The sequence below is a fragment of the Chroicocephalus ridibundus genome, chromosome 2, assembly GCF_963924245.1.
Source record: "Chroicocephalus ridibundus chromosome 2, bChrRid1.1, whole genome shotgun sequence".
Taxonomy (NCBI): Eukaryota; Metazoa; Chordata; class Aves; order Charadriiformes; family Laridae; genus Chroicocephalus; species Chroicocephalus ridibundus.
Window position 1 is genome coordinate 64,763,493 of NC_086285.1, and position 19,885 is coordinate 64,783,377.

A 19,885-nucleotide genomic window follows, 5' to 3' on the forward strand; every position below is an offset into this window, starting at 1 on the left:
CGTGTACCGGCGAAAGGAGAGAAAGTGAGAAGACGACTTGTTAGTCCTGACTCTAAGCAAGGAAAATGCTGCCTGATAGCACTCCTGCCGTGATTGCTTCTTGCATAACTCTTTGTATTCACCGCAGACGGCTTCTCTGGGGGGCCGGGGCGGGGGGGCGGACAGACGGACGGACGACCCGAGTATAACATCACGTCGGGCCTTCTCTGCACTTGATTCCTCTCCTTCAGGAGAGCGGCGCTTCGAAGCATGACCATTAACTTCGGTGATCATCATTTGGTTTCCTTTGAAGGAGGCTGAACTGTCTTTTTTCTTAACCTATTTTTTTTTATTGTTATTATTTGTTCAGATGACATTCCCCGTCCCGCTCGCCCCCGCCCCCGCGGCGCGCACGCACACACACACACACTCACACACTCACACCCCTTTTCTTTTCGTCATCAGCAAATAAAGATTAGGTGAGCAGATTATAGAAAGCATTTTCAGTCCTGTCCTGATCTTTATTCCAGAGCCTTTGTGATGATATTGATGATGATGATGGTCAAGTGGACAGTTTGATTTTTGTGTTTGGAGCTAGTTATAAAGAATCAATATTATATCAAGGGGTAACTTTCGTGATAAAGGACTTTAACCACTCCGGCTATTCATCATAAGTCTGTAGCAAGCAGATAGGTCAAAAGAAATTATATTGCACTAAAGAGTGTGTCTTCTTATCTCTCCTATACCAGGGGAATAAGGGACAAGCCGATCGATACAGTAGCTGCTGTATACTTCTTGCAATTATCAATAGCTGATTTCGTCTTTTGAGGCCTGCATCTATTAATACAAACTAATAATAATCTTCTGAGCATATCTATAGCCAAGGGGATGAAAGTTTTTATACTTGACGGCACTATTTATATAGCTAGAGTTAGTGAACAATGTTACATCGTTTGTGCGTGCGTGTGTGTGTGTGGTATGCGTATATATATATACACATTTTAATATTAATCTCACTTGTCATTTTCGGAAGCATACAGCTTTTTGCACAGGGGATAAAAGCACTGTTTTTATACACACGCTGTATTCCTACGTGTACTTCCTGGAGTATGTGCTGACAGACATGTGTTGCAATACAAATACAGTGGTTTAGTATATACAGCACCTATGCATCTATATGTGTGCATGACATGCATGTATGAGCTTAAATGTATGTTGCCTTGATAATATCCCCGCAACTATGTGCATTACAAATATTCCACAAAGTATTTAAAAATGTTGGTTAAATTAATGTATCATCTGTTAGGTTAAAGAACGGAAGTGGATGGTAATTGGAGTTTGCTAAGTGTGAACATAAGCTTTTGTGTATATGAATCGATGTTTGTTTAGATCCAAGGGTGTCATGATATTAAATAAAAGGAAAAGTAACTTAAATGTTTAAGGCAAAACGCTTAGGCACGGTTGTGCTGTGGACTGGTTCTATAAATCTCGTGGTGGGGCTAGTTGCTTTCGACAAAAAAATTGTAATAGAAAAGAAACATCTTTATAATTGACATTTGACATGCTGTTTGGGTTAGGCTGTGGTAGACCAAGCACAGATTTCCCTCTGATGGAAACATTTATCATCGTGATTGCTGCAGAGTGGCAGGTGGTGTTATCAATTACCTCTTCTTACCAATAATAATATTAGTATGGTAATATCTTTGCTCATGTGAGAACGAATTAGCGTTGCAGCTTTAAACAGACAAAATTGTGCTGGATTTAACCCCAGGGTCCTCAAACAAAAGTTGTGGTGCAGAAAGGGGGTGGGAAGACGCTACTTCAGCTCGCCAGGAAGAGTAGGAGATGATAGAAAATAAAGCCGAAATAATTGCACGCCCCTTCGAATAAAGTTGCTGAGCAAAATAATAACTATAAAAGACAGTAGATGGATTGCACGAAACGTCAGCTCCATCTTATCCGCATGCTGGTAACTTTGACGGGTTTAAGAACAATAACCTTGTATAAAGCACAAGTGTAGACAGAACTACTTATACGCTCTTTGTAGAGTCAATCTTGTAGATAAGCTTTCTGAATAAGGACAAAAATTAAAGCAAACGCGTAACTAGGCGTCCCATTAATGTAAAAAAAAATAAAGTGCCAGTTGGTAAATAATATTATTAAGCAGGCGGAATAATAACGTAGGGCTTCTGACGATGAAAGCCACATCGCAAAAGAGGAAGACAATTAAAAAATTAGATTTAATTACGGAGAGAAAAACAACTTTTGCTTCCCATCACTAGTAAAGTATTTCAGTGGACCCACCAGTCACGGCGAGGGGGACGCGAGCGGGGGAGGTTTGCGGCACGACACGCGTGACCGCCGGCCGCGCAGCTGCCGCGCACACCTGCGCGGTGTCGCGTCCCCCGCTCCTCTGCGCGCCCCTACCTACCTGGGTGCGCAAAGATTTACGCGGCTAAGCGATACCCACCCCCACAAAAGTGGCCGTGGTTTTCTCAGCCCAACTTCAGCGAATGCATAATTTTATATTATTTTTTTTTCTTCGCCCTCGAGTCAGGAAGATTAATTAAAAGGTCCGTGGAAAACTTTGCAGTGTAATGGGGAGCCAGGGATGGGGGGGCGGGGGGGGAAGGGGAGGCAGGGGCCGGAGGAGACGCGTATCTCTTCATAACTTTCCACTCGCCTCCCGAGCCCTCTGCGCTGTCAGGGTTTTCCACACAGCTCGGGTAGAAAGTTTCCCCCGGCGATGCGCGCCGTTCCCGGCGGCAGGTCCCGGCGGTGCCCGCCGGAGCCGGGGCTCGGCGGCGCTTCCCCGGCGGGGACCGAAAAAAGGCGGGGGGGGGGCGGGGAGCAGCGGCCGCGCCGCCCGGCAACTCGCTCAGCGACCCCCGCGCATCGCGGCGGGTTTTTTCTCCAAGAGAAAAAGTGGGGAGGAGAGCGGCGTAAGGGAAAAGAAAACCATAAAATGTATCACTTGTAACCCTAGAATATGTTAATGTCAAGAGATACAAATCTGGTAATTATGCCTTTCTTGCCTGTTGTGTTCTCCATTGTTCATTAAACATTAAAGACGGGATTATTTAATTTTCCACTTAAAGATTCTCTCACGTTCCGCAAAATCATATTAATTTTCAATCATTTTACTTTTTACAAAGAACAAAGTTTTGTTTTTATAATGCTGTCAATGAGCTGCCTGTTGTTTTTTTTTTTTCCCCCGCATCGCTCTGTAAGAAAGGCACAACGCTCTTCAAGAAATCGTCTGCTGCTGGGGGAACTACCAGGCACTGAGCGATAGAAAACGCCAAAGTTTAGGGGGGAAAAATGTTGCCTGAGCAACGGCAACAAATCCTTTCAAAAGATGACTGGATGAAAATTGACACATTTCTGGTACCACTGCAATTGAGGGGGAAAAAAAATGCCTGGGCGAGGTTAAAGTGCATCCTCTCTCATTCCAGGCAAATGTTTCGGTCACAGGGGGTAGCTGAACCCCTTCACCTAAAGCAAGTCGGAGAAATGTACCGCCTCTGCTTTTGAAGGAGAAGCCCTAACTCCGGCGTCCCACTCGCGGCTGCGGTGCTGGGGGTTACAGGATCGCCCGCAGACGCTCGCTTTCACCTGCACTCTGCCTACAGCATCTAACGCAGAATACACACACACACACACACACACACACACACGCACACGCGCGCGCGCGTAACGTGTTATTCGTGTGCGCCGGGTGCAATAAATCCCTACTTCTGACGGAAAAAAAAAAAACCAAAAAACCAAACACCAACAACCATGCTCAATTAATGGGCTCGTCCCCTCCCACATCATATTAGAAAATTACATCAGATTTCAGCCATCACGATCGTCTCCAGATATTTTAAATGAGACACTTTCAGTGCGACCAAACTTTCAGCGGGGATGGATACACGGAGAGAAGATGCATTAGAATTTATAGGCACCAAACAAGTTTTTTAATTATAAAGAGGGCAATCATTGCGAGGGGTCTCGTGTACAAATCTCGGTGAACGAAGGACAGAAAAGTGCACTCGCCTAATAGCTAAAAGGCGTTGATTTGGCGCTTCAGTGTGGTTTCCCTTAAGGTTCGTGCCCGTTTCTAACGAATACCTGCACCACAGAAATCGCTGATGGTATGCATGTCAGCAAACTATCCGGAGTGGCCTAAACTGTCGCCTCTAACTTTATTTGGTTTGCCTACCGACATAAAAGCGGGGAATAAACCGAAAGCCCAGAGACACGGTATCGAGACAACGCACGAGATAAAGCGAGCTATCAGCAGGGAAAGTTTACACAGAGGAGTCTCCCAAAGAAGCCGGGGGGTTAGTGTGTTTTAAGGACTAAGGGCTGGATTACACGGGCCGGGGTGGGGGTATTAGGAGGAAATCCCTTTCACTGATCCCCGGCCCCATACGCGGAGCTGCCCGCCGCCCTCCCTCCCGCCCCCGGCAAGGTGGGCTGCGCCTCCGCGTCCCGGCCAGGGCCGGTGCCGGGGCCGTACTGCCGAGCGCGGCGCGGGGCGGCGGGCGCGGGGCCAGCAGCGCGCAGGGACCGTGCTGCAACTCACAGCGTCGTTGTTTGGTTTTTTTTTTTAAAAAAAGGCAAAAAAAAAAATCCCCCCCCCCCCAAAACAGTGGAGGGGGGTCGCTGGAGGAGCCCCCCGCCCCAAAACCAGACGGGCACACACAGGCGCGGAGCTGCGCGCCCGGGCAGTGCGCGCAGTGCGGGCCCCTGCGCGGTGCGGCGGCGATCGGCGACGGTGGGGTACATCCTAGCGGCGGCTGCCTGCCATGGGAGCCCGGCTGGCCGCCCTCCCCGCCCGCCCCGGCCCAGGGGGAGGCGGGCAGGGACGGCGACGGGAAGCGGCAACTTGTGGCGGCGGCCGGGGCGCTGGAGCTGCTGCGCGGCGGCGGGGCCGCCCGCCTCCCCGGGGGGACGGACGGGGCGGGAGGGGAGGCGAGGCGGCGGGACGGGGAAGGCGGGGGGGGGGGGCTCGGCCCGGCTCCCCGGCAACTTGTAACGCGATCGAGGGGAAAGCGGGGGGGGTGGGGGGAGGGAAGTCTCTGCCTCCCCCCCTCCTCCTCCTCACTTTTACAAAAAAAGGGGGAGGCCTGGGAGAAAAGCCGCTGTTGGGAAAGTGCGTGCGGAGAGGGAGCCTCGGAGGCGGCGGGGAGCTGATCGGGCTGCGGGGCTGGGGGCAGCCCCGGCGGCAGCCCCGGCAGCGCGGCACGGGAGGCGGAGGAGGAGGAGGAGAGTAGGAGGAGCTGCCGTGTGACCCGCACCGCTCCCAAACTTGAAAGTTTATCTGCCCGAAATCAACAGCGGCCGCGGGGCGCGCACCGTGCGCTCCTCGGCACGGAGCGGAGGCATCGACCGGGGGAGCCGCCGCGCTGGGAGCGGCTGCCGGCGCCGCTGCGAGCGAGGCAAGGCAGGGGAGGGGGGGATCACCCCTGCGACAACAACAACAGCCACCCCCCCAAATCTGGGAGAGGATCGATACTACTTGCTGGAGACCAAGGACTTGCTCATCGGCGCACACGCGAGACCGCTGTCATTAGCTAACAGGACACACGACTGAGCCGGGGGGGTGGGAGGGGAGGGGGGAAGGGCGAGGAGTGTCACAAAAAGTCATTACAACCTGAGAGAGAGAGGGAGAAAGAAAAAAAAAACTTCCTACCAATGGACAACAGGAAGTGACCACCACCACCAACGGGGAGTCTCTGCTTGGAGAAAGAAGCTGCAAGACAAAGAAAAAGGAAGGAGAGGTGAAAGACAAAACTGCCCAAGGTCTTCTGCGTGTGCGTGCGTGCGCTTTCGAGAGAGGAGAGAACAAAAGTCAGCCGGGAAGGGGAGACAGAGAAAGAGCGACGGGAAAGGAGACAGGATGGAGGAAGAGCGAAAGACAAGCATGTGAAGATCAAGGAGAAAGAAGAGCAGAGCAGCACACACGCACACCGAAAAGAAGGGGGAAAGAAAAAGCATACACAAAAGTTTCTTTTCCTCCTGGGAAGAAATTACTCACGCACACAGAAATCAGATGCCTTGTAGATCAGCTTCTGGGGAAAGAGAGACCAAGAGAGAAGAGGACGCAGAGTGATGTGAAGAAAGAAAGAAAAAGAGAAAAAAAAAGCCAGAAAAGCAAAGAGAGCAGAAGAAAGCAGAGCAAAAGAAACTGAAAGCCGGGGGGAGGAAGAAAGACAGACAGACAGAAGAGCGAAGATCGTGACCTCCCCCAACAAGTGAACCTTGCACATATGTTGTGTAAAGTGTGTGCAAAACAGAGCCCTCCTGCGTGGTGCGTGTGTGTTTCGCTGCCGCCGCGGTCGGTGCCTCTCGCAGGCGGCGCTGCCGGTGCCGGGGAGACGCATCATTTGGCGGAGCGAAGCGGCTAATTGCGGAGCCCCGTCCTTCATTTACATATGCAGCCTGAGTCCGCTGGAGCCGCGCCAATCCGCGCTCGCCCCCAGCACCATTAATCGCCATGCATTATTCACAATCATAATTACAGAGCCCGATGCGCGCTCCGCGCAGCCGCCCCAGCCCGCCGCGCACACCCCACCGCACCGCGCACACCCCGCCCGGCTGATCCCCCACTCGCTCACCCACTCACCCGCGCACTCACTCACTCACTCCCAGTTTGGTTGGCTGGTTAGCGTTGCTTTTTTTTTTTTTTTTCCTTCCCCCCCCCCCCCCCTTTCTTTTTGGTTGGTTGCCTTCTCTGTTGTTGTTTGTTTGGTTTGTTTTGCAACTCGACTTTTATTTGCGAACAGTTATTTCCAGCCCCAACCCCCCCCTTCCCTCGTTCCCAATTCCTCCCCCCTTTCCACCTCCACGTCGCTGATGCCTCTGCAAAAAGCAGAGTCAAGACGGCTCAGTTAGCAGCATGTCTCGTCGAAAGCAAGCGAAACCCCAGCATCTCAAATCGGACGAAGAGCTGCAAGCGGAGGTAGTTTCTGAGCACGGTAAGGGCTCCCGGCGCCTCTTTCTCCTTCTCTCTCCTTTTGTGAGTGTGTTTCGGATGGAGATAGGTGGATTTATGGTGATGGTGAACATGGGAGCGCAATTACTCTGCCGCGGGAGAATGGGAATTAGAGCAGCTGGGGGAAGAGGCAGCGGAACTGAGAAGTTAGCAGTTTAGCCAAGTTTCTGCAGCCCACCCCCTGCCTAACCATCGCTCCCTCCCGGCCTCCCGAGCGCTTTTATCGCGGCCGGGCTCAGCGGCGGGGCGAGGCCCTCCCTCCCCACTCGCCCGGGCTCGGGCAGCTGCATGAGCGGGCACCCCGCAGCAGCGCCTGCCTCCTCCTCCTCCCCGCTGCGCTCCCTCGATTTTTCGGGGTACCCCTTTTTTCTCCCCCCTCCCGCTCCCCTCCAGTGGAGGGTCGGAGAGGGCAGGAGCCATGTTCCCCTCTCCCCCCCGGCAGGAAAGTTGGGGCGGCGGGGGCCGGGCTGCCCGGCTTGGGGCTGGGGGCTCCGGGGCGGGGGGGGTCCCCCGCGGGCCGGGTGCTGCCGGGCCCCGGGGCGCGCCCCGGGGGCAGCCCCACGGCGGCCGGTGCAAGGGGCTCCCCCCGACCGCCCCGGGCCGCCCGGCGCAGGCTGCGAGGGCAGACGCGTTTCTGGGCAGCCCGTTTGGGTTTGGGGCTGCCCCGGCCGCCCCCCGCCTCCCCGGTTTGCTCCGGCAGCCGCCCGGGGAGCAGAGGACAGGCGCTGAGCAGCGGGCAGGGGACGCCGGTAGGAGCGGGCAGGGCCGCTCGGGTGCGCGGGGGCAGCGGAGTTGATTTCATTATTTTCGAGAAGGTTGAGCAGCAGCTTTTCGCCCCCCCCCCCCCCCCCCGCGTTGCCTTCCCCCCTTCGCCTCTGCTGCGACTGTAATTATTATCAGTGGTAGGTGACACGGAGTGCCACCACCGCCACCAGCCCCTGTCGCGCCGGCTGCAGGCAGTGGGGAAGGGTTATTTTTTCGCCCATCCGCCATTCTTCGCTCCCTCCCCACACGCAGGCACACGCACACTTGCTTTTATGCATCTGGGCTGCCCAGGCTGCTAGTGAACAAGTGTCCAAAGCTGGAAAGATTTGGGCCGTAATCACTGCTTATTTCCACTTGCTGTAATTTTTTTTCGAGAAGAGGGCTGCAGGGTTGTTTTCTTCCTTTTTTTTTTTTTTTTTTTTTAGTTTTAATTTCCTTAGTGGTCCTTGGCATTGCAGCGTGCGGAGGCATGCCACAGCCCATACTCACTTTTCCTGGGCTAAGTTGAGAGCTTCCACTTGAAAGTTTTTCTTTTCCTGTTTGCACAGAGCCCACTGCTTTCTTAGTTTCTCGCATAGCCCAAGTGGGAGCCCCAGTGTTTTCTGCTTTCTGTGTAGGCCCCTTGCTTCACTGTTTTATCCCCTCTCCCCCTCCTTTCGAAAAGAAAAAAAAGTCATTCTTCTGCTTCCAAATTATAATAACTTTTAAGTTGCATCTGTGGGGAGAGAAAAGCAGGAAAGTGGAAGCCCGAGGAGGATTTTGACTATTGTATCTGAACTTTGCAGCCCTGAAGCTTAAGGCAGCGTGAATCCACTTCATCAGGTTAAAACATCTGTCAGACTGGCAAATCGTTAAGCCTCCTGCTCCTTCCCAGGGTATTTGGGGAGCCAGGGAGTGAGTCCCACACTGTCCAGGGCTGCTAAGGGGGTTACTGCCGCTGCTCCAGGAAAACCCACTTGGGTGTTGACAATAACAGACACACAGAGAATTGCTTCCTTCTGTCACAGCAGAGGAGCAAAGCAGTGCATTTTCAAAATGTATTTTTTTTTCCTTAGGAAACAGTGGTCATGTAAAATAAATTAATATAGGCAAGTAGATGAGAATTATTATTTTATTATGTAAACAAGTTTTGTTGAGCCCAGTCTCTGTTGGTGTGGGTTCTAGGTCTAAGAATTTATCACTAGCATTATAAACTTTTACATGCTCTGAATCCATTTCAATACAGAAAAATAAAACCCCACTACTTCATTATGACACTCCTGGAGAGTTAATAAATTGAAAAAAATTGTTAAACTAGGTTTTTGTTTTGTTTTGTGAATCTTATCTATGTAGCCATGTCACCCGAGATTAGAACAAGAGATATGCTAAAAAGAAACGCTTGCATATGGTGGGTAGATTAAGGACAAAGAATCTTTTTGTCATGGAAATGTTTTTTTTTTCCCCTTTTTTGGGGGGTTTTGTTTTGTTTACTTCATCACATAGAATTTCTCACACTTGGTTTGTTTTGTATTGCCCTCAATGACTACATGATCAAATGAATGGATTTATTTCTGCCGAATGAGAAAGACAGTCTTTCCATCAAAAGGACTACATTGCATCCCAGTGAGGAATTTTAAAGCGTTATTATTGTGGTCCCTGAATAGCACAAAATCGGCTTTCACAGCAGCCCTAAAATGCAACAATGTAAATACTTTTCAGCCTTAGAAGGCCGTTATAAAAATGTGCTGTTTCCTTTTATTAAAACATATTTTAATTAATAGAGTGAAACCCTTCACAGTTAACAATTAACAAGCTAAAGTAGTGCTGTTGGTTTTGCACTTTCATTTGAGCAATGTGAACAAGGTGGAGACAGGATACACGAGTAGAGGGCTATCTAGTGCACATTAGTGTAATGTAAATCATTTACACGTTATATTAGGAAGCCTAACGATTGCTATACTGAAAGCAATTTTATAGGCCAGATATAGTGAGCGCTCCAAATCTCATGAATTAAAACACTTTGTGTCAAGTCAGTGTTCTTCGTTTCTGTTCACAGCTGTAATCGAGATACTGCTACAGTTCCTGAACATATTTTGCAACAGGCCAAGAATAGTTTGCACGGTGTAAGAATATTTGTCATTTTTAGAAAGCAAACTGTTTAAGCGGTATTACTGATACATGTAGCCTTTTCACTAATTTGGCTGTTTATCTTCAAAGGTGGATGTTGTTGTTAACACAAAATTAAGCAAATGAAGCTTATTATTTATTTAATGAAATTGTGTTTAATACCACCTCAAAATAAATTTTATTGAGTGAAACATTTAAAAATGAATGTCCTGTAAACGTAACCCTTGGAGTGAAGGGACGTTCATAGTAGCAGAGAGAAGCCTGGCAGTTTGGGGAGCAGAAGGGGAGATAAACATTAGGCCCGATTTTAAGTTGACTGGTCTCACCATAACTTTCGTGCTAACGTTACCACAGAAGTTGGAGAATCAGAACTAATAATTTTAGAGCCAGCTTGGGCTGCAGCATAACACAACTACATTCAAACAGGGCAATGTCATGAAGGTGAGAAACTGTTGGAAATCTGAAGATAATTAGCAATGTCATCAACTACAGATTTACACTCAAAATCATTTGAAATTATTTGTCGAAACAGAAAAATATATTTTTTAATAATTTTGAAAGAAAGTGTTAACAAACAGCCAGTGATGATATATTACTTGAATAATTCCACTGTAGAAGAGTGAACAAGATACCTATTAAAAAAACACTTTGAGTTTACTAAATTCAAAGATATGATAGAAATCATTTAAAAACAGCAGCAGAAGGACTCAAGTGATTGCCTGTAGAATACAACAATCTCAGTTTCTCAGTAAATGTAGAGCATTGTAATAGCTGGAATTACATTTCTAATACGCTCGCCTAATTCAACAGATTACAAACGAATCAGAATTATAGATACGCTGCACATGCTTCAACTACGATTAATTTTTATATGAAAACGTGGATACAGCATTTGTATTTTTAAAGTAGGGGTAATAAAAGGGTTTTTTTTTTTGTAATGCTGAAAAGTGATTCTTAGAGTGTTAAAGTGAGGTTCTGGTAGGGGTGGTGATAAATGATGCTTTGGACTTTTTCATGTAAAGTTTCTGGCAAAGATGTATCATTGTTTAGTCTGAGGTGGAAGGGATACCTTGTAGTGAACTGTGTACTGACAATTTTCTAATGTGCCTTTTGCAGTCATTTTTTTAAATAGTGGACCTGTTCTCCCACCACCACCACTTTTCAATACATACAACGCAGTCTAAACTCATGGATCTTTTTCGTTCTCATGAAGTGGCATTGGGCTGTGCAGTTTTGAGCAGTTTGTGACTACGCTCGCTATTCTTCTGGAGTATGTACACATGCTCCGACATGGTTTGCTGTGGAGCAGCCAGCTCCATGGGAGTGTGTTCACTCTATCTGCATATACAGAGGGTGAAAACACATTTTGGAGGGAGAGTCCTACATTCAAAATAGAGGTTATTCCACACGGATTAGACACTATTGCCTTTAAATCTTGAGAAGTCACAAGCAGCTGTCAGTAAACATAAAACTTCGGTGATTTTGGGGAGTGTTTGTTCCGAGGCAACTGTAAGAGGCTTTTTGTTTTGCAAAATAAAGGCCAAATAAGAATTGCTATAAAATTGTCCCTTTGATAAGAAATGGTAATTGAAACTTTATATAAAGAGTTCTGCTAGTACGGTAGGGACTTAACATTCAAACTATGTAACATCTGTATTTGTATAATACTTAAAATACTCTGTTTTGAACTGTGTTAGGAATAGGGAAATATTTGGAATAATAAGGAGACTACAACAATCAGCCAATTTGCTGATGTATGTATAACAATGAAAGTAGACAAAACTGGGTCAGATTTTATCTGGTGGTGCTGATCTTGAGGAAGTCTTACCATCTCCTGAGGTAGACATTAAGGCTCTTTTTTTTCGGAGTGGGAGGGAGGAAATTTTGAAAGGTGTTGGTTTAAATTCCATGTAATTGAGCTATTAATATGCATACATTCAGCTGCTGAAAATTATTTCTCCTTGCTTAAGAAAGAGGAAAAGCTACAGTGCAAAAAATGGGTGGCATTCTAAAAAAAAGGGTAAAAATAAACAAATTAATAACAAGTATTAGTGCCATTTCCAAAAAAATAGTTTAAGTCCTGGGAAGATTTTCTGGATATCTTTCCTTCATTTGATTTGTTGACTGCCAAGCCAGGACAAGCATATCTGTTGACTATCCGTCAGTCAGGACGTGAGTCAATCACTTTTGCTGATAATAAAGCAGGTCTGGCATGACATTAAAATAGCTAAGTACTGACACATTTTCCAAAATGAAGCATGTAAGAATAATTTATTTAGTAATATTGAATTTGTAAAATAAGAGTAATTTGCTATTTTTTTTTTTCAGAGGAAGCATGAGTAAACCTAGTTCCATCAGTACATTTTTATTGAATTGTACATTTCAATGTAAAGGGCCAAAATCCTATTTCCTTTACCCTCTTAAAATTTCCCGCTAAATGTAATGAAGGTTTTCCATTAATAAAAAAAAAGGTAATTTAGGCCAAAATATACTTTTAGGAGCTGGTTCTGTTATAGTGCTGTTGGACATACAGTACATTTCTTCTTATCAAGGAGAACTTCTTTAAAATTGTGAAAGCCAGAAAAACAGTTTTTTAAAAGGAAAACCGTAATGAAACACATTTAAAAAAACGTGTTTCTTTTAAGTTGGAAAGTGAAAAGACAGTGGACCAAAGAGTGGGGGGGTCTTCCGTGTTTCGTTGCTGGAGTTAGGGTACACAGAGTGAGCGCACTCGAACGACATTTATTACGGGCTAAGCTAAATCTTTAAAAAGAGTGCCTTCTGAGAATCTTACTGCCAATCTCTAATACTGGTCACCTCCATCCCCCTTTCACCACTCCCCCCCCCAGAAAAAAAAAAAAAAGTGGACCCTCTCACTGGTTGAAAAAGAAACACCAAAAAAAATAAATGGATCCTCTCACTGGTTGAAAAAGAAACACCAAAAAAAAAAAAAAATACCCCCAAACTTTTTGACCCAGAGAGCGAGGGCGCACCGAAACACTTGGGGAGGCTGTTGACCTGCTGGCGGCGCGGCCGGGGTGGGTGCGCGGGGGGTGGGCGCTGCGCTGCGCTGCGCGGTGCGGAGCGGCGGGGCTGCTGCGGGAGCCCGGCCGGCAGCTGGGGAGAACGGCGGGGGGCGGAGGGGGGCGGTGGTGGTGGTGGATCGGAGAGTGCCAGAAAGCTTCCCCGGGACTCTCCCTGAGGGTGGGTAGTTAGAAGTGCTTTGACAAGGCTTGCTGATTTAACCTTTGCCTGCTTTGCCCTGCCAGGGGTGGCCACTAGATGTCAAGCTCATAATACAATTAGTACATCTGTGCAGTTGACCTTGGCAGCACGGCTTACCACTGTTCTGTTAAGTGTTAACACTGAATTTGAGTGTTAACTAGAGATCCCTCTGAGTTTGCTACACGCTGTACAGCTTATCAAATGCCCATCTAGTTCAGCACAAGTGTTTACAGTTCTTAAAGAAGGAAAAAGGTTTCCTTTTGTGAAGCCCAACATCTTGAGCTGCTTAATTAACCCTGCAGGTGCCGCAGTATTTTTGTTTCAGTTTAATCAAAACCGACTCGCTATTCAGTGTTTCAGGAGATCCCTTCTACTGGTGCCATTTGATAATTACATTTTATGATCTTGTTGATGTAGTAATGTCCCCAAAGCTGGAAATGAGGAAAGCTAATGAATTTGTTTAGATCTTTATGTGCTTTTCTATGCTGTGCAGTACTGCGGTATACAGAATGTTAAATGAGCAAAATGACTGAGCTGCACGACTGGCATCAGATCACTCCGGGTTTGCTCTTTCAAGCACTCCTGCATGTGAATAATTTTACTCAAAGGAGTAGATCCATGGAGTCCAGTACTTGTAAGTTCAGTTTTGAGATGCTCAGGAAACACAGGATTGGGTCCTCACATTGGCTTCTCTTATTGCGAGCCTCCAAACGCACATTTGTTGGCGTTTCTGTGGTTGTTCAGAGAGCGGCCGGCTTCACTCTGCAGGGCGTTAGAATTACGTAGTTTAAGGTGTAGTTAATTATATACTTTTCAAAATAGGAAAGCTATGCAGAACGTAGTGCTCAGCATCTTTCTTCTAGTTTATTTGTTTTGGTTTGTTTTTTCAACGTCTTTTTCATATCAGCTATGTTAGAGGTATTGACCTCGTTTCTTTTAGGATTCCCGATCAAACTTGATGCGTTCAGAATAAACTTAGTTCCTACAAACATCAGCATATTTGTACACAAATTGCACACAACCCGAAGTTAATGTATACGTGCCATTAGAGCCAACCGAGTAGCTGTTTATATAGATTTTGAAAAACATAACGCAGGTCTTATTTAATACGATATCTTGCAGAACTATTCCAAACCATTTGTGAAGCTTGCATCTGTTCCACATCTGCGTACACGTAGAAAGGCGCCAGTGTTTGAGATAACGAAGTGCTTCGCTGCACAGATTAGAAGCTGCAAATGTTTTAAACAGAAGACAGTTAGTGCCTGTGCCACAGGTGGCTGTTACTTAACAAATTCTGAGATTTAGGCTACTGAATAGATCAAACCGTGTGTGCCAGGTCAGTACCGGGTTTTGTATAGCAAGAGTGCCCTCCACTGTTCAAATCCGTACTAACAGCTTTTGTGGTCTGAGAAAAAGGACAGAAAATTTTTCTATTGAGTCTGGAATTTCTTCTACATTGTTAAACACAGTAGGGGTCTCTATTTGTCTCCTCCTGTTTCACAGCTTGGGCTCAGTATGTGATAATTCATCTTTCTTTATGGGATTCAAAGCTATCATAAAGAGTTAAAAAGAATTAATTTGCAAGAAAATAAACGTGTTCTAACAATTTAAGAAAACTTTCTTTAAAAGCTCCGTCAGTTGTAAGAGATGATAAAGCTAAGGAAAAAGTAATACTGTTCTTCTCGAGGATCAATATGTTCTTACAAGGCTACTGTTTCCAAATGAATATAATTTTGAAAACAAATTTATGGGGTTTTAAAATGCATTTCCTTACTTTATTTGAATTATGCTTGGGGAAAAATAAGTTTGCGTATTCTGGTGATAGGAGGAGTAAATAATTATCCTGTATCCGTGTGCTGTGCTCAGAGTTTTATTTATAAATTGCTGGTTTTAAATATACAAAAATGCTGCATGCTGCACTTTGAAATGATTATTGGATTTGCATGTGAGAGCATTTTATACATCTGTCTTCATAGTTACCAGACATTTTATCTTCAGCTGGTGTTAACGAACGCAGTTTTTTCTGAAACTTCTTCAGAGTTCGTACACTGCTTCTCAGGGAAAGATCAGTGTTGGTTCTTTTTCATCCTGAAAGAAATGACTGCATTTAGAAAATATTAATTAAGTCTCGATTATGCAGCTCTGAATGTAGAAATAAGTCATTCATACAACACTTTCCCATGCTTTCATTTGTATTATTGCAGATAGTCTAAAAGGAAGCTTCAGAAAATATTTTACTCACACATTTGTTGGATTCCTTTACGAGACACTTCTGTCTGAATGCTTCAGGAAGGCGTCAGCAATTTGAAACAGATGAAAGCCTAGAAAATGTTGATTCTCTTACCTGATTTTATCCAAGTGTCTTATGAATCATACGTAATGTGAGGATTCTATGATACAGAGTAACCAAATACAGCAAAATACCGAGTTGTCACAGAACATTTGATTGTAATAGCCCTTATTTAATATAATCGAGAAGGTACTTTTCAGGTCATTCACATGTACAGAACTAGAAGTGATTTAAATTGAGACAAAATGAAAAGATTCTGGAGCAAAGACGAAACACAGTGGAGTCGGTTGGGGCTTTTTCCAGGCTGGAAGCAGTTAGTCCTAAGAAAGGGGGCATTTAATAAACAGCGTATGTTTTCAGAATTAACCTGACTAGAATGCGATGTTTAATTTCAGTCTGTTGCACAAAAGTAGATGGCAGCATTTTTGAAGCATCCCTTCATTATCTTTTCCCTTGCACATCCCACAAGAGGCTTTCCTCTCACACAGAGCAGAAGGACACATGCCTGCGATAAAAATGCAGAACCGGTAAAGCCAAGTTTACAAATCCTGTGTGCGTGTAGTCAGAAGCTGTGGCAATTTTTTTCCCTCGACTCTATATGCGTTTCCTGACGGTGGCCGAAGGACCCACGGCACCGTTTTAGCCTTCTCCCTTCCTCTCGGACGGTGAGAAAGCAGGCCAGCACCGTCCTCCCTGCAGCCACGCATGGCTCCCGCCTGAAATGCGTTCGGTGGGTACGCCGGGTGAGGGTGGCAGAGCAAAGCCTCCCGGCGTCAACCCCCTCGTGCCCCCTCCATTGAGTCAGCAGAGCACCTGGGCGGCTTCAGGTATCGCCATCCCAAAGTGACTTTCTCAAAACACCTTCGTTTGAATTTCTGCGGGCTAATTTTAGGGCTGGACCCCAGCAGTGCAAAAGCGGCAGTGCTCTGCTGGAGCCGCTGCGGCAGCTCCGCGGGTTGGTACCTGCTCAGGAGCTCGCCCCGGGTACCGTTTGAGAGATGTTGCCTGCAATTTTTCACGTGTTATCATAGGGTAAGCTCCATGTGCTGTAATTCATCTTGCGTCCGGTAGCAGCTTCAGATTAGTCCGTTAGCTGTTAGACTGCTAATGAGAAAAAGAAAATAACTGAGAGGTTATTAGTGGCTGAGATCCTGACTGCTTGACAAAACTCCCATTCAACACCTTTTGTGTAAGTAAGAACTGCAAAATTCAACCCGTGTCTGTAAGATTAAGCAAGTGCTCGATTGATTCCCCCAAAGTCCTTGAAAAATTTTACTGCAATGCATCTTCACTGTAATAATAAAAAATACTGTTTCTCTTCAGGAAAAATAAAAGAAAAAAGATTAAATTCTTGAGTACTTAATGTAAGTTACATAATGTAATTGTGATATATCAGAAAATGAAAGCAAGCTCTAAAAGATAAGGAAACATGGAAAAGTGCTATGTTTTGCTGTAACTAAAAACAAAATTTAATTTTTAGCTTACTATTTTAACATTTAAAATTTTTAATAATCTGGAGTAATGATAAAATTCCGGTATTGGTTTCTGTAATTCATAAAGTGATCGAGTTTTGTCAAACAACAGAAATATCCTTTCATGTGGAGGCATATGCTTTTAAGCTTTATTCCCTGTTGAAGTCGGTGAGAACTTACACTTCAAAGCAACAGTAAATACAGTACCTTAGTGCTTTCATATTAATAAGCACTACTCAAAGGGATGTTAAAAACCTCATTTATGAAATTCCGGGGCAATGTCCATTTCTCCAATACACACACACACACACACATATATATATATATAAAAATATTTATCAGTCATTGCATTTCAGTCTTGCTTTTTTCCCCCCCCTCCGGGAGTGCTTGTTTGGGGCAAAGCCACAAAGACTGCTGTTTGTATGACTAGTCCGTACTCTTTCAATCCCATTAATTTCAGTGGTGTTTCTAATGTCAGTAAAGGCTACCCATTTGAGTGGGAGGTGTTGGATTGAGCCCCTAGTCTGTCATTCTGCGAAGCATTATAGTAGCCTCAGTGTGCTGTGCAGGGAACGTACCATCATCAATGGCAAAGCAGCGCTTAACTTAGGTGCCATCTGTGTCACCTGCTTGCTTGCCAGTCCGAGAAGGTGAAGCTTTGAGAGAGATGTAACTTGTTTGAGTTCTTAAGAAATGACAAAATAATTGATCCTAAATGGAAAATACTGTGGTGAGGTTCTTCGTATGTCTACTTTGGAGTTGATTAGTTCATTAGTTGATAGTTCTCTAAAATATTTTTCGAAAGCGGTCCTTCAATATTTCAAGACAGATGATGGGATGAACGTACTTGGATTTGAAAAGTATTCTCGCTTTTTTTGAGGCTTGGGAGTTGCGGGAAGGAGGAATACAAAACAGAGGCCTTCAGTTAGTATGGGCGCAAGCTTGGTCGCCCCGAGATAGCACAAAACTAGCCATTTATTTCATTGAGAACAGAGCTGATCAGCTGAGAAATACATATACTGCTGTATTCCACTTCTACTTTTTCACAAGTTATATTTCAAATGCAAACTGCTGTTCTTTGAGTTTATGAATTAGTACACTAGGCTGGTTGTTATCTTGAAACTCTGAACAGGTCCACATTGATACCTCCTGGCAGTGGGCATCGGTAGTTTATGTTTCTATGTTTCTGTGTGAAGCTTACGCATTATACGTATTAGTTTTGACATAGACAGATCGTGAGACTGTCTTCTAGTGCAGAAAATAATACCTGTTTTGATTGTAAATGTTCACATTTGGGCTTGGTGATTACTGTAGGGTGTCAGAAATATTTAGCTCACTGGTGTTTGATCAGCTCGTTCTAGATCAGAGGACAGCCATATTTGAATGGCTACATTGCCTGAATCCATCACTAATTACTGAAACCTTTTGTGCAAGGTTTGTTTAGAGAAAGCTCTCCTTAAACAAAAGAATAGTCATATATAGATAAAAAGCTGGAAGAGGAGCCACACAGTTTGCAACTTCTTTTAGAATCCATCCTCCTTTGCAACCATGTCTTAATAGTAACAGTAGCAGTAGTAGTTGTAGTGCTAGAAGAAGTAGTAGTAGTAATAATGATAATAATGATGATGATAATAATAATAATAGGCAACTCTTACCCAGCTTGCCAAGGTTTGGAAATAAGCTCTGGAAGATTTTCTCAGCAAAAACCTTTGGAGAGACGTAGTCCCTCCGTGCATGGTCGGTACTACAAACCAGGGAACTGAGTAGATTCTAAATAAGGACCAGAGGATTGGGCCCCCCGACTGTAAAAATGTAAATCTGTAATGTAAATAAGGATTTGTTTGAGTTGTCTTAGTTCGGAAAGACTCTGGAGAGAGGCGAGTGTGTTGGGTGCCTTGCTGGTCTGTGCACTGCGTGCTTTCCCTTTGTGAAGGCTGAAGAAGGCACTGAGAACGGGGCTTGGAAGCCTGCTTTTTCACTTATTTTGTGAGGCTTTCGGTTTTTCAACAAAAGCTTTAGGATACCTGTGGCCAGTGCGCTCTTCTTCTGTGGTGAATCATGTTATCTTGTGTGATATTTTTGTAACACAATGTGATAGTTAAGTTTCTAGAGGGCATTTACCGTAAGGATTAGCCTAGCATTGTCTAGCAACAGCTATATATTATCAATCTTAACCCGAACAATGTAACGGCTTCAGCACTTTGTGCAGAAGTCTTAAATAATATTTGACTGTTTTCAATTGCATTTTATTCCCCCCTCCCGAAAGGAAAAGAAGGAAGGGAAAAAATCCAGTAGTACTTGAAGAAGAGCTTTCCTTTTAGCTAGTAAGTACAGTAGAATTTTGTAAATAATATTTGAAATTAGGAAAAAATATTCAGTGATCATTTCTCAATAGAAAATTCATGTCTGTTTTATTTAGTGGCAAGCACTGGGTATATAAATGTATAAATATATAGTGCCATCTTAACAGTTTTTTGAAGGTACAGTTTTGGAAGGTAGAGCGAAATAGTAAGTTTGAGCTGCTCTAGAAGGCTAGGAAACAGTATTCAGGGCACAGGTTTATCACCTTTATCAGACAAAACTCTCTGCTGAAATCTGTAGGGAGTTTTAGCTCAGCGAAGACTGAAAGAACTGACATGTAATTTTGTCAAAAGCAATTTTATACTTAATGTTCTGTAAAAACCTCTTTTTTAAAAGTAACTGGAACTTCTCAAGATTCCGCTTTCCTTTTATTTTGCACCACTACCTTTGGTGCAAACTGGTACAAGTGTTTCTGTTGTACGGATAAGTTCCAAAGTTCTTGGCAATCTTTTTTTTTTTAGACATTCTATAAATATTACCAGGTATATTCATAGCTACATAAAGCTTGGTTCATTCTAAGCATAGGATATTGAGAGTATTGGCCCAATCCTGCTCCATCAAAGTCGATGGAAGTTTTGCCATTCATTGTAGTAGAAACAGGATTGGACGCTTCATTTGCTTACTGTGCCTATCTTCAATACAAATCAGCTGTGTCTTTGCTTCCAGCTATGCTCAACCTCATTACAGATACATATTACATTCCTT

At 45.0% G+C, this 19,885-nt stretch overlaps 1 protein-coding gene across 2 annotated transcripts in view; it reads left to right on the forward strand.

Annotated features, from left to right (window-relative positions):
- The first annotated feature begins 5,560 nt into the window (after positions 1–5,560).
- SALL3 (spalt like transcription factor 3) overlaps positions 5,561–19,885 on the forward strand; it is a 26,908-nt gene continuing 12,583 nt past the window's right edge. For both annotated transcript variants that reach the window (XM_063325759.1, XM_063325760.1), the window contains exon 1: positions 5,561–6,944. In XM_063325759.1, the coding sequence (XP_063181829.1) occupies positions 6,866–6,944 (79 nt within the window). In that variant the 5' untranslated portion in view covers positions 5,561–6,865. The remainder of the gene's footprint in view (positions 6,945–19,885) is intronic.